The sequence below is a fragment of the Orbicella franksi genome, chromosome 1, assembly GCF_964199315.1.
Source record: "Orbicella franksi chromosome 1, jaOrbFran1.1, whole genome shotgun sequence".
Lineage (NCBI taxonomy): Eukaryota > Metazoa > Cnidaria > Anthozoa > Scleractinia > Merulinidae > Orbicella > Orbicella franksi.
This window is the reverse complement of record NC_138145.1, coordinates 9,962,312-9,977,959: the sequence shown is the minus strand read 5'-3', so window position 1 is coordinate 9,977,959 and position 15,648 is coordinate 9,962,312. Positions and strand designations below refer to the sequence as shown.

At 40.4% G+C, this 15,648-nt stretch overlaps 1 protein-coding gene across 1 annotated transcript; it reads left to right on the top strand.

Annotated features, from left to right (window-relative positions):
* The first annotated feature begins 2,422 nt into the window (after positions 1-2,422).
* LOC145488933 (uncharacterized) lies at positions 2,423-15,326 on the top strand. The gene is made up of 12 exons (XM_081467791.1): positions 2,423-2,860; positions 4,187-4,249; positions 5,136-5,345; positions 6,456-6,567; positions 7,001-7,182; positions 7,800-8,669; positions 9,023-9,292; positions 10,711-11,160; positions 11,827-12,093; positions 13,135-13,569; positions 13,864-13,920; positions 14,294-15,326. The coding sequence occupies exons 1-12, from the start codon at positions 2,758-2,760 to the stop codon at positions 14,440-14,442; spliced, it is 3,168 nt and encodes a 1,055-aa protein (XP_081323917.1). The 5' UTR covers positions 2,423-2,757; the 3' UTR covers positions 14,443-15,326.
* Positions 15,327-15,648: the final 322 nt, after the last annotated feature.

Here is a 15,648-nt window from a genome sequence, read left to right as displayed (position 1 = left end):
TAATCCCACCACGTATCTAGGCTTACCATAGACTATCTCTGAGAGGAATATGAAAAATTTTGATTTTTTATCATGTGCCAAGACTGGCGCTACGTTAGTGGACATTCCCTCTTAAGGTGGCTGAACTCAGTTTTTGATACCTGTGTTTCATTCACCTTTTTCTCTAAAACCCTTGATCCCTCGGTCGCCAAAAATGGCAGCAAGCAAGTTAACAACATAAACGTTGCTTTTTTGATAGTTAAGCTGACGTATGTGCCGTTGCCATGGCAACATGAATAAATAGAAACAGGCCTTTAAAATCGGTTTTGTTTATTTGTAGAAAATCAAGTCATTAGATTTTCTTTATAATTTGCATGCAACAAGCTTGTAACGATTCTCAAAAGTTAACACCATTTTGCTAATAATTTAACAGAGAGATCTTTAATTGTCCCTTGTTGAAGGTTCATTGGAATATCTAGAATTTCCTTTGTTAAAGCTCAATTATCTTCAATACTCCAGTTACTTATTTTCTAAAGTATTTTTGTGCCAAATTTCGTGAAATTCTAATGAGTGGTTTTCGAGAAATAGACGTATTCCCGAGAGTGCAATTTTTCATTCAATCGCAATTTTTTGACTTACTACGCATGCGCAGCATTTAACTGGGTTCTTTCGGTAACAAAGAAAAAGCTGAGAATTGCAGGGTTCTTTGCATCGTTACCTTTTCTAACATATCGTTGTAATAAAAGACTAAAGCAATCAATGCACTGCATCCAATTATAGCACAGATAGTGCGGGTGTTGAGTAAATAAAGTGATCGCTCTATTGACGGCATGTTTGTTTTTGCAATCCTTGTGTGCGCGCTGAATTGCATCAGCAAAAGGGCACGTGAAAACTGTGTTCGGCCACCTCTAACGGACGTTCGCGCTAATTGTTTCTGTGCATCCTTACTGCGCACGCAAATTCACATGCCACGTCATGCATGAGAGCGCGCGCTAGGTATACGTAATAAAATGAAGAATGATAGGGCAGATGGCCATTGCTATAGCTTTGCTTGGATTAACGATCTTGGACGTTCGACGACCCCTATTTTTCTTTTGATGGATCATTTTCTTTACCGATTTTCTACGTTTAGCGAAAAAATGAAGAAAATCTATCGACTAAAAGTTTAAATTTTTTGCAAAATGCAACATCGAACTATGTTCTTTTTTGCCCATCGTTTATCTGTGCGACGGTTTCAAATGCCTTTTGAAGGGTTAAGTTTTGTGAAAACGTTGGTAACATTTGGAATTATTTACGCAACAAACCCACTTCTAAAAAATATGACTAAGATCGTTTGCCTCCGTTAACTCACCTTCGATGTTTTTACCTATAAACCCCTGTAGGCAATGCTGAATTACGTGGGCCAATTTTTCAAAATCAGGGTGGTTTACCACATACTTTATCTCTGAAACAAAGTCGGTGACTCCCAATTTTTTTTTTTTTTTTGCATTTCTGACACAAGTTACCCATTATCTGACTGCAGTAAACATTTTTAAAAAATCTATCAACTGGAAATTTTCGCGCGACCATTCTAAAGCCACACTGAGTTGATTGCACTAGACATGGACCGAAAAGCATTCAGATGTTAAACAAAATTCTCGAACTCCCAGGAGAACAATGCGGTGAAAAACCCTTTTAAATGGAGTGACTAATAAAGTAACTATTACTATGACTATGAAATCTATTCTGAGTGACAGTGTGCAGCGCTATTGCAATAGGAGATTAGCAAAGGAGTTTCAGTTTATGTTCGCCATGTGTTAACTCTGGTTATATTTGTGTAGCGCTACATTTGAGTGCTCTCGAATTAATTTGGTAGATAAATCTGAGAGGGACGAAACAAGCGGATGCAAGACTAGAAGCTTAGAAATACATAAAAAGCTCTTCTCGTCTCCAATCACTGATGCCGGTCCAAACCAGATTCACAGTTTGCAGTAATGTCTGCCAGCTTTGGTCCTTGTCCCGGCTGTATACACGATGATTTCATTCGGTCAAAACCTTGTTTTGTCCAGTAATTAGCCCGTTTACTTTCTTTCCATTAACGAGCCTCTGCACAGGAAATAGAATAGTCTTTTTTTTTTAGTTTGAATGTACATTGAATTTCCAATGGTAATGGCAAACAGTTGTGATATCGACAACCGTCACCCTACCAGCCACCCCAGCGTAACTATTTGTACTGGGAGAATTGCACCAGTACCCCCATCGTCGGTGATTATCAGAATTTGTCTTTAATTAACTTTCGCCCATTAGTAAAATTTGCCGCCGTTATGGTAAACGGAAATTTCGAAAAATCCCTTTGATATTAAGAAGCTGTTGCCGCTTTCTTCCTAAATTGGCCGTGTAGGGTCAATTTTTAAACGCACCACGAAGCCAATTTACACAGTGTTTCTTAATTCGGGGTCCTGGATTGTGAAAAACCCATAGAATGAACGCTCTGCTCGATTGCTTGTGGAGAAATAATAGCTTACAAGCATTTTTAACCAAATATTCAACAAGCCTATAAATTAGCACAATTCAGATTTTAACACAACCTAAATTCTGCAGAGCATTTTCAGTAACAGGTGTTTACCAGAAAGAACCCAGTTTGTCGAGAAAAACTATGGAACTATAATTACGTGACCCGTTAACATCCTTTATCCATCGATTCCCCGGACAGGTGGCCTCTCTATTATAGTTGAGTGGAATGAATCTGTGAGACCTTCTTTGTCGTTCCGGTTTCTTGGTCAACTGTTCACACTTGGGATGAAGTATTCAACAAGTGTTGCTCATTTCACTCTATGCGCTCTGTTTATGGTGTCATTTTCTAAAGGTAGTAAACAGCACAGGCAATTGAGGAATTTAACAGGTAGGAGGTGTATCTGCTGTCATATAGGCGTGATTTTAACACGTAACTTTACGTTTGTGAGTGGATGTCAAAACAACAGAAACCCATGTTATTATTAGGGACCGTCTGGTTCTCTTCTCCCGTCTGGTTCTGTTCTCATGAATAGTTGCTTCTCTTAAACTGTATCAACTCTGTCGATGCCTTGCTTCCTGACTGCATAGTTGCCCGGCAAAGCTACCAACTTGAAATCAAAACTAACCCAAAGTCACGTTAAAAATCTAAAAAATGTAAAATCAATATGTAGTGGTTATACACATGGTTCAAAGCTAGTTTCTCACTTTTCCATGTAAAAAGCTAGCCTTTGTGTAACGACACGAAGGTTGTTTTCCCTATTTTTATTCGAAAAGTGTCCCGTGGCGCCAGTGTTGTAATGCAAACAAACAATGACAGTGAAAGCAACAAGCTTGTCAAGACAGATAAGTAGTCTCGTTTTAGTAAGAAATTCACATTTCAATCTTCGATGTAAGGTAAATTCGCACTCCTGTGGTGTTTCGCCCAGATTGACAATGTTTTAACTCTTTTCTTGAATTTTGTGAGGCCATTTCCCGAAAAATCTTTTTTTCCGCCGTGCACCAGTGTACGTCTTCAAGTTTTCCAATGCCATGGGATGGCCTGGCTCTTTCATGATTTTTTATGTACAATCGTTTTAGTAATATACTGGGAGACATTGATAACCAAGATTCAGTATTTTGAGCTCTTCATGTATTCACCGACACTGACGTTTAAAAATTAGCTGACCTCAGCATAGACAGGATAAAATACAAAGATGATCGAATCAAATGAGCTTAAATTAACTATAGCATTGCCTTCAAACTGACAAAGAAGACGTTGAGAAGGAACTCGAAAAAACGTTTCATATAATTCCAAATAAACAGAGAAAGAGCGAGACAAATAAAAACTAAATAGCGGAGTACGCCTCCCCACGTTTCGAGTCGCCATTTTGTGTAATCAAGCGAATGAAATTTGGGAGAGACGTCTGTAGCGAAACGTAGTTATTACTCTTGCCCAAGCATTCAATATGACGGCTGCGGTAATTTTGAAATAGAGGGCTCTTTAAAGACGATTGTTTATTGGTAACGACATCAGACAAATTTGAAAACTCAAGAGCACGCGCGCTCAAGAGAGCGTATACATAGGGGTGCCCCACTGGTTTTCAGTGTAAGTACGGTTTCCTTTATTCCTCCTTTTTCTTCCTATTTCACCTCCTTTTTCTTCTAAGCTTTCACAACAAAACGCCAAGAAGGCATGTTATGTTATTACTAAATATCCTTTCCTTTTGAATAGAAGATGGTAGACATGGATTGATTAGGAAACGACGAACATTTGGCAGTACACAATCACCTTGCAACAGTAAGTGACATGGATATTTTTTCCAACATTGTCCAGATTATATGGCAATTGAAGAAATAAGAAACACGTAGTAACATAGCAGGATGCCAGGCGAATCGAGTGAACGACCCAGGCTGCGGAAAAACTTCACGCATAACTCGGATTCACCGCAGCGTAAAGACGTCTGTGTTTTCCCAACTGATCACGAAACTGTCAGTTTTCCCTCTGTTAAAATGCGCAGACAAGAACATCCAAGGCGGGTTACATTAACCATTTTTTCTTGCAACTTGTTTCACAATTTTATTAGGACACTTATAAATTGCTTATTTTAACACCCGCTGGACGTTTACGGCAACCATGGAACTAACGGACCCAGCGGACCGTCCAGCGGCTGTCACGTGTTTTATGCAACAACTAAGCTGCACGCACCTTTATATTCACAGTTTTAGTATTAATTTAATAGACTATTCCATATATGGTAAACTTTCGCAGCTGATGTCGTTCCTTGACGTAGAATAGGCTTTAAAGAAGAATGCATATTAGCCTTGCCAGTCTAACTTCTGACGTACAGACGTTTTACGTTTTTCTGTTCAAATAGAGAAAATAAGTAAAGGAAGTGATTTGTGAAAAGAAAGGAGGGGTCAACGACTATTTAAGCGAGTAGATTGCCGGCGGAGTTAGCACACCCAGTGCCAAGGCCTTAACTTGCTTATATTTTTCCTCTGTGCACGCGCCTGATGAGTGTCGTAGCGTGACGTAGCGACCTGAATAACTTGCACAGTAGGGATGCGCAGTTACAATGGGCGCTAACTTCCTCAAAACACCTCTCGGATTTTTGTTTTAAGCGGATCACAACTATTTCCTTATTTATTAAATTTTTATTACTCTTTTTTTTTTTTCATTTCAGTGTCTCACGGCGTTTACTTGGAAAGATGGGACAGAATAGATTACAAACGCGTCAAGTTTCTGTTGTCGGATCCGAGATATCCAAATCTACCGAGCCTGTCATTGTGTGTTCCAAATTTTGAACAGCCGCAAAATTGGGCACAATTCTTTGGCTCGCGTTTGAGGACGTATTTTGTTCCATTTGAAACAGGAAACCACTTTTTCTTCCTTTGTAAGACGTTACCGTTATAGCTTTGTCAATTAGTGAAAGTAAAGAACTTGCCTCAGTTGTTCAAAGGGTGCATAGCGCTTTCCACCGGATAAGATACGATCCATTGGGTAGCATGGTTTGTCTTGTCTTATATCCACTGGTCAGAGATTTATCTATCCTTTGAACAGCTTTAGTCTAGTAAGAGCGAGCGATCTTGAGGTGGGGTGAAAAATTATTTACTCTCCAGATATTGGTAGGAGAAAATTATCGTTCCCGCGAGGTCTTAACACACTTATACTCAGGCCCAGAAAGTAGAAAAAAAGTAGGGCAATGGGTTGAGGAGAGTGGAGAGATCAATGGGAGTAAAGTAAAAGGGGTGAGGTGGGGTTAGAGAGGAGAAGAATGTGGCTGCAGCAAGTGAACTTCATTTATCATTCGCTGCATTTTTTCTTCCCTTTCACTGGCCGAGAGCCCATCACATGACCCACAAATACCTACAAATAAAGGTCTGCTCATGAGTCAAGCACCGTCTAACTATAATTTGCCGCAATTGCTCTTCTGCTCTTGCGTAATTGTAACCAGGCTCTCGTGTAAAAAATGGCAGGTCGCTTCCCTGAGCTTTCAGAGAGTGATCTAGATATGAAAACAAACTTGGTGATCGAATGATGAAACAATTATTAAACTCGACTATCGCAAAATATATCTTGATATGTCAGTGTCTCTGAAAAATCAGGATATTTTGCTCAACCTTGTTCAATAACTGTTAAATATTTGTTATTAGTTAATTAGTATCTACTAAGTCAGTGGATAGTGATTTTACGCATAGGGATGGTGTGTGCCGCCTCTCTGTTCCCGAGGGTCGAAGGCAAAATGTTTTCTTGTTTTCCTACAGAAGAAGACATTTTAGTGGTTTATAAAGAAGTTATCCCTATTAAACCAAAGGAAACAACAAAATTCGGCTTGATAGTATTTGCAAGAGCAGTTTTATTTTTTATAGCCCTGAAGCTATCGGCGAAACCGACAAAGAACGATTTGTTACTGGTACTAGAAGAGAGAGGTTATAGACCTACACGGCCCCTAATTGTTGACATCTGTAACTTTGTTTTCTACATGTTTCAACATTCATTTTAGCGTCCGATGCCGGAAGTGAACTATTTATAAGCACCAATGAAAAACCGGAGATGAAGACCTTAATCAGTAAAATAGACGGCGGGTTTACCTCTTACCCGTATGAGTATGATAGGTAAGAATAGAATGGTTGATGGCTCAATGAATCGAATGTGTACTTACTGCAAGTGTTCTTGATCAGTTAGGTTTAAAAAGCAAAAAATCGTTGAACTCTCATTCTATGAAATGCTTTTGCGATTCATCCCGAGCGAAAAACGTTAGAATTGGCGGCAAACCGTTTTTTGTCTCATGTTCACGGACTGAAATTTTTATTGTGATTTCTACTTTATAAATGCATCCTTCGACTCGCATTTCTTTTTCTTTTCTTTTCCTTATTTGACCAAATCCCTTTTAGTGTTTGATAGCTTGAACTGGTTCTTGTTTTTCACTTGACGTGATTAGCTAACTTCTTGTTCAATAAATAAGAGTGTGCCAGTGATTAGTAGTACATTTATTCTCAGCTTTTATATTATTATATTTGCAACACTGTATGTATTGATGGTCCCTAGATACACCACGCAAAAATCTCTGCCCATTTACCTAAAGAAAGGCAAGTATTACTACATGGAGGCTATATTCAAGGACGATCATCAAAATGATCACCTGGAAGCTGCGGTACAGACACCAGATGGGAAATTTTACAAAGTGATACCCTCCCAATTCCTATGGACAACATTACCGACACCTCCCGGTAGATACACTTTGATCTTATTGTATTTTTAACGACTGAGAAGATGTAGCGCCTGCGTCAGTTATATCCGAGTTGAACATTCCTGCTTAATTGTGAGGTCCCACTTTTTAAAAATTTTTTGAAATGAACTGAAACTTTTTAAACGAACTGAAATTGTAAAACAACTTATTTTACTCTCCTACGCGTTTCATCTGGCAATAGCAGACTTCAACAGGGAGTTTTTATGAGTGAGGCTTACAAGCTTGCTTGCTTGCTGCAAAAATGCTCTCTCAACAGAAACTGGAGAAATATTAAGCAACCTGACAAATGCCTTTGAAGGATTAAAATCCCAGATATTTTTGTCGCTTCGTGCTAAGAAACTCAAGCAGTTACACGTACTCAGTCAGTTACTTATTAGAAGGAATTCTAAAGAAATATTTTTAAAATTGTGCTCAATTTTAAGGCTAATTTTAAGACACTTTTTACTTCCGTTCAGAATGCAACCCAGAATACTCTAGATGGGGACTTAATGACTTCAGAATAATGTGACAAGGACAAAACTTGTCCAACTAAAATCTTCAGGAGCGTGTAAGCTTCTATAATGTCACTGTGGTATCTTTTATTCCATTTATTCTCAGAGAAAAATGCAACATACCAAGCCATTTTGTTAAGAATTGCGGCACGAGCCGGTGCAAGAGCCGGGTTGTCGTTTGGAGCAAAGTGGGCTCATGAAAGTGGAGCCAAAGCAGGAGCAAAGGCTGGTGCCTTGGCAGGAAGGGAGACTGGAGCATCGGCAGGAGCTAATGCTGCCGTAAAAGCTGCGATAAAGATGACAAAAAAAACCCTGGAAGACGCATTCAACAATATTCATGGTGACACGGTGCACAAATTTGATATAAATATCAAGAATGGAAGCGTGGTCTCGGTAACAGGTCTTGGAATGCAAGGGTATGGCGGAGGTGCGTCTACTACGGCCTCTGGAGCTTCTGTTGCCGCCGCTGGTGCTGTTGGAACGGCAGGGACTGCAGGGATTGCAGGGTCTGCCGGTACTGCCGGTACTGTCGGAACTGCTGGGGCTTCCGGGACTGCTGGGACTTCTGGGGCATTAGGAGCTGGGGGCAGTGGCGGAGCTGGGGGTGGAGGTGGAGGCGGTGCCGGAGGTGGCATAGCGGGAGGTACTGGAGCAGGTGGAGGCACAACGATCGGAGCTGGTACAAGTGGGGGTGCAGGAGGAGGTGCAGTAACAAGCGCAGGTGTTGGTGCTGGAGGAGCAGCTGGTGGTTCTATTTCTGCCGCTGGAGGTGCAGGAGGCTCCTTGGTTACGTCAGCTACAGGATCATCAAGCAGTGGTGGCGTTGGTGGAGGCGCTGGAATTGGTGGCGTTGGTGAAGGAGGGATGGTTGGATTTGAATCTCCTTTAAGAAACATGACTATTATTCCAAAACCAGGAGAAGACCCACAGACCCTTGCGAGGGCGCTGGTTTGGAAAGTGGGAGGTGCACAAGCAAGTAAGCTGTTTTGTTATATGGTTAGCTCTGTGAGCGCGCAGGATGATCCAAATCCTGCGCTATGATTGGTTACCCGAGCTGACAAGATGGTGCTATCTTGTTCACTCGGGATTACGCGCTGGACCTAGACTTAGTCTCGGTCCATAAACACGCAGGAAAAAGAACTTCAATAACGCATATGTATTTAAATACTTTTAACGTCAAACCAGTGATCGAAAGTGTCCCATTTTTTACCTTGTCTGTTTTACTTCAATCCGGCTAGGTTCTATTTTCTCGACAATTTCAACCCCCATTTGCCTGAGTCCCGACACATTGCGTTAACAAAGCAGTAACATTGATTCTTTTTTTCTTAGTTGTAGGAAATGCAATGTACACAATTCATTCATATCACCTACCATACTCACAGGAGGACTTTACGCTTAACTGGTGCTGGCGGTCAGTAAATGGTCGATTATTCTTGAGACAGTTCTGTCATGTGTTTATTGCTCGAGTGCCTGCACTGTATGAGAAAGCCCATCAAACATACAGTGTCTCTTTTGAGTCTGCGTGCCTTCCCGGTCATTTCATAAGGCAAAAGAATTACCACTTTCATCTGCAGAAGAGAGACGGGACAGAGTTGTTTGGTAAGATTCCAGATTTGCTGATTGCAGGCACTGCAGCTTCTTAACTGTCTGATTGTTGGCGCAACAAAAACATACCATTGCCCTTCGGGACAGACGGACACCAGGCATCAGAAACATTCAAAGGGTGTTACATGTAGTCCTTTTCTGGTTTATCGATTACGCATTAGGCTGTCTTGTCTTGATAATGGCAACGTAAGAAATATTGCGTCCATTGAGCGTTCCTCGACATTTCTTATTCTTTATATAGTCGGGCGTCTTCTTTGAGACATACGTAAAGTTCCTGATTTTTATTATCCAATCCTAAAATGGTAGCAATCCTCGAGAATCCCCTAACACTTGCCATTATGGCAATATCCTTATCTTGTCAACTTCTTGTACTTGTTCCTTTGAACTGTATAAGTCAAAAGCAGGTTAACTGCCTAAAGTGTCCACACTTTTCTGAGCAACGCAAGAAGGCGACATGACCGCAAAAAGTGTGAGATACAACGCAGGTTAATATATCCAGATTTGACCAAATTTAAAGTCGGACGGAAGCACCTTTGCAGAGCATGGAATTGATGAGCAAAGTCACATTCAGTGTTCCTCCTTAGCAGCAAAACTGTTAGGTTTGGCGAACATGGAATCATCGCACACCAACAAGTTAAGGTCCCTGTCTTCTCCATCCGGATAAAACGGCAGAGGTGTGCTGTTGCAGAATAGTTCTAAAGCGAATTTTTGTTTTTGTGTTCAGCTAGGCCTTTCTACAAATATCCGATATTTCTTAGGATATTTGATTTAGAAGTTTCCGAGATATTCATTTCGTCTTTTTGTATGTTACTAACTCGATATATAAATGATATATGACGTACGGATTAAAAACACAGTTCAGTGGTATCAAAATTGCCCTTGTTTACAGACAATCCATTTTCCAATTTGAGTGGCTCATAGCCACTTTGCTTCTTTCTAACACCGAACAGAAATTTTATTGCGATTTTTTGCAGCTCGGCGACTGGAATATCTTCAGTTCCTCTCCTTTCTTCTTCACCTGCAAGGAACTCGTTGAACAAGTTTAAGTCGTATGAAGTTTGCCTTTTAATTTTTCCTCAGAGAAGGATTTTACGTCGGCTTCAGAGGACTTCACCTTCTCATGTTTTGCTCACCATTTTTGACTGACCGTTTGCATAAACAACCGTGAAAAAGAGGAAAATGGCTTCATCAATATCTTAACTAGTATTCACCAGAAGGGATATGAGGATATGGAAAATGGTTCCGTACGAATTTTACCAGTGGTGTAATTTCCAGTAAAACACTCGCTTCTATGTTATAGTAAAAAAAATTCATATATCACGACATACATTTATGTACCTTGATAATTGTTCGAAATTCTAATTTAATGGGACAGCTTTATATCTCATATGTACTATGCTCTTTTTTTTCAGATAAAGACAGCTCGTTTACAGTTTACTCGGTTATGTCTTACACACGGAATCTTATCTTTAATTCAATGCACAAAGACTGGTGTATCTGCGAAGCTGAAAAGCCAGCCTGGAGTGGGCCTGAAGTTCTTCTCGACTTTTATAACGGTGATCCAGATGTTCTTACACGTTGTTCCTTCGTGGTTCAACCAATCCAACAAAACGCTAACAAGCTACAAAACTGTTTAAACGTCCTTGGACCAGTGGAGCATCCTGCAATCGAGGGACAACCGCTTCCTCGTCCCCCTCATTTAGTTCCTCAAACTCCTCCTTCATCCCCAGTTCTGCCTGTATGCATACCGGTATGCCCGGAGGGAACTAAGGGAGGAACTTCAGTGGGACAACCAAGCGCGGGCGCCACTGCTCCTACAACCTCTTCATCACCTGGGGTGCCAAGCGCCCCGGAGAGTAAAGGTTGGTCTTTCTCTCAAGTTATTGTACAAAAAAGGAAAATGGGGACCAGTTTAAATTTGTATGTAGTTTGATTTTATTTCTCTTTCCGCGGGAAAATTATCCATTTCAAAGACCTTAGGTGTCTACTTTTTCAGAAACAAAATAAATTATTTAATGCCAGAACAATATATCCGAAATAGCTATCAAACCCGTTATTTTCTTTCCTTAAATAATCTGTAGATTCCATGTTTAATGTATTTCTCTCTCTTGTCTTGCAAACAGACATGAAAAGACAGGAAGCTAACTCGAAAACCTAATGATTCAATTTGCTTTTAGGCTCATTGATAAAAACGGTGCACAATAAGTAATACAACATACAATGTCTTTTTTTTTGTATTAAGTGTTATCATTATGAAAACTAAAGATATTGTTATCCCGTCCAGCCGTGTTAAACTGACTGTTGTCTGAAGGGATGTGAGTCCAAATGCAGGAACATTATGACAATGCTTTAAGTCAACATAAAGTCGTCGGGAAACTATTCTCCGTGTGCAGTTTTACTAGGAGGAAGTTTTCGTTTGTTTTAGTTTTAAGCTGCAAATTAAGAAACAAAGGTTACAGGGGAAAACTGAATTGAACAATTTTCTTGCTAGTAGAACTGTAGTCACTTTCTTGTTGTTATTTACTTAGAGATGTGCGTTGCATTGAATTTCATCAACAACCTTGGATCTGCCTTTCATCTCTATTCATCTCTAAAACGCGAGAGATATCTTGTCACTGGAGCTGGCTTTAAACTCAAACTCATCATAGCCCGACCCGAGCTACATGGTCAGGTTACGTTTCATGCAGAGGATCCTGCAGGAAACAAACTACTTCTGAATGGAAAAAAGAGTATCTTAGAGGACGTGGTGCCTGGCTGCCCTGACTTTTGGGATGTGTCTGTAACTTCAAACCAAGGTAAGTTGGAAAATATGAAATGAACTGTGCATTTGAATTAGAGTGAGCGAGAGTTAGAAACTCGATTTTATGAACCTCTTTGCTTGAATGAATCAATGAATCAATGAATCAATAAATCAATGAATCAATGAATGAATGATTGAATGACTAAAAATATCTTATTTCTGCGCAACTTGAGGACTTTGACATAATACCACCACGCCACCACACATCGTTGTTGTAGATGTTTACTGATCTGTAGGTAGATTGTGTACATTGCTACAAGCCAAACAAACTTCATTTACAGTGGAAAGCTCTTTTAAGAAAATTTTTTTTATGTTTTAAAAATGATTGATTATGACCTCCCAGCTAGTGATTTAGTATAGATATGCATGAGGGCTTCCCGCCACTATCAGGAAAACAGTTTACTCTAGAACATAAAGGTAACACTGACTTGTGTGTATGGTCTGGCTAAGGTAACAAAATTAACAGCGATACTGCCGAACCTCGATCATCCGGACTCGTTGGAACTAGACGAAATAGTCCGGATAATCGAGGGTCCGGATAATGGAAAATATGAATTTAATGAAGAACAAAACTGTTTGGATAAAGCAACATTAAATCGTGAAACAACACTTTCACAAATCATTTGGAAAACAATATGGTCTTGAACCACTCAACTCTGAGCCAATCAGAACTCAACCAAGTGTTTTTCATTAGTTACGACGCGCGATAGCGCTGCTTTTGCTCTTTAAAAGCAAAGCAAACTTGCCTTTGACTGCACTTCTTAATGCTATAGTTTATAAAGAATATTGCTACGGATCTTGATCATGACTAATAAATATTCATGACAAAATTGGGACTAGAGAAAAAGTCGGGATAATCGAGAAATCCAGATAATCGAAGTACGGATAATCGAGGTTCGACTGTGTTATGCTTCTCCCGCCCATTGATATTGGACAGGAAATGAAAATCATCGGATAAACTGACCAAAGCTATTTGAGTTGTTTTGTTGCCGATTAGGTACGATTAGTCCTTACGTTATGATATTTTCTGTTTCAGCAGGCCTTGCTCCATCTTCCCAGGCACCGCCCACTAGCATAGGACCTCCTTCCACTTCTCAGCCACCGTCTGGTCCTCCCCCTCAGTATGCACCACCTGCAGCGCCCGGACCTCCTGCTCCACCGTCAACTCCGCCAGCGGCACCTGCTCTCCCACCGTCCTCTACTTCTGGTGTCTCATCTCCTGGCTTTTCTCCTCCGGCATCACCTCCGGCATCTCCTGCACCGCCTGCTCCTCCCGCTCCTCCTACTCCACCCGCAACTCCTGCACCTCCTGCTTCTGCTGCTCCACCGGCACCTCCTCCACCTCCTGCTGCTCCTCCACCTCCTGCTGCTCCTGCTGCTCCTCCTGCTTCTGCTGCTCCACCAGCAAAACCACCATCATTCTCTCCAGCTCCCCCTTCTACTGTTCCAGGATCGCTATCTCCCCAACGAGGTACGAACATTAACTTTAACTGTTTAAGAAAATGCCTTCCATTCCAGTGCCTTCATGTGGACACATAGTATGTAGGTTCTTCTTCTTAAGTCGTAGGCCCAGTCACTCGCTGAGATGTTATCAAATGATATTTAATAGGAATTCGTGGGAAATTGAATCATGTCGTTTAGCTTCTCTGGTATCTGTATAAAAATTTAAGCAAAAAAAAACAACAACAACAGTTTGCAAACACACCAATTGCTGTATGTAGGATATTTATGTAACAACTGACATGTTTTATTTGTTTGTTGACAGGCAATGGATCCATTCACTATCATTTTCACTATCATCAGTCCAAGACTCCCACTTCTGGTAATGGCTATGAAAACTCTTTGAGACTCGCAAGTGACTGTACACCTCGATAGAAGTTCAGTGAATGTGTTTTTTTTTAGTTTTTTTATGAGCGTGATTGAAGTTAAAAATTAAAACCAGAAATTATAATCAGATTGTGCTTTTACAGTTTACATCGGAGGTCAGCTTCGCACATCAGGTGCTTGTCAGATGACAGTTTGGCATTTTAGTTTGGAAAAATCTCGGAACGTAATGAAGTTGTCAGATGTGTCCGTTACTCTTAGATCCAGGTGAACTAAGAATTATTGTGTCTTATCGAATGCTAGTTTAATGAAGCTACAGGTTTCTGATCGAATGATAGTTTAAATGATGCTATATGTTTTTAATTTTCTAGCATGTCCAAGCAGTTGCTCCAATTCGGCGATGTGCCTTCCTTCCTGTCCCTCTCGCTGTTGTAAGCGAGCTGACTTGGACGAATACTTTGACGATGTCGAAGAGGACGCAATAAAAAAGCGCCAACGGGTAGAACACAGAGATTACTAACGATGATGTACGTTACGACATCGAAACAAAGCACAAGGGTATATAACAATCTTTACAGTGAGGACAAATAATCTCACCTGGATGGACAGAGAATTATACTGCCCGTTTTATCTTGAAAGATCAAGAAACTCTTTTTATCATATAGTTATTGGTCATATGTTGTTCGAGCATCTTGAAATTTGAATATTATACATAGCTGGAGGTGATAGACATAACCATTCGTAAAATATATTTTGTGTGTAGTCATATAATGGCACCAATGACATCTTTATGGATTTTCAGAAGGGACCTTGATTTTCAGGTAGTAAGGACGGTTACTTTTCATTAGCTCATAAACCAAGTAAAGTCGGACAGGGGTGAATACCTGAATGCAAGTCCAGTCTGGACGAAAAAATATACCTCCGCGAATCGAATTTGCGAATGGATAAAGCTCAGAATATGGCTTAACGGTTGACAGAAACTATGGGGTCTGGACTGAGCTAGTAACAATAAGTCATACTGCGGAAACCGGCCATCGACTTCCTGCCGCAACTATCACTGCCTACTTATTTTTTACTAGAGGTGCGGTAATTACTCTACCCCACACCTGTGACACAATTCGTGTCACAAGTGTACAAATGTACCATAAAGGTCACCAAGTGAGCATCTTAACTGAAAGATTTTTATGACCTAACTTTTTGCTAAAAGAAGTGAAATAAGGTAAAGTCTCCATGCGAGTCAAGCACAAACCATGAGGCCACCGCGCCTCCCTTTGCAAAGAGGCTACGGAACATTTAGGAAACAAGTGAGCCAGGAGCTCGCTATTTCGCATCTGATTCTGAATTATGGCTAAAACGGCATATTTGGGATGCTTTACTATGCCATTCTTTACCATACTTTACAGGACAAACATGATTTACAAATCGTCCTTCGGTGTTTTGTAACTGTAAATCTGCTGACCTCCATTAACAGTTCCATTGCTGCATTATTAAGCTAACTTTCAAAACATTTCTGGCATTCTTCCAAAACTAACAGACCTATGCTCACGAATAAATTTAAGTACAAGTACATTTCACCAATGACCAAAGATTTCTTTATTGGCTTATTAAAATTATGCGTAAATTTACACCTAAAAGTTTTTTATCGGCTCTACTCTCGTAGATTAGATAAGGGGGAAGACTGAAGGAGAGAGCCTGCTTAGAGACTAAGCTGATCGGGAAATAAATT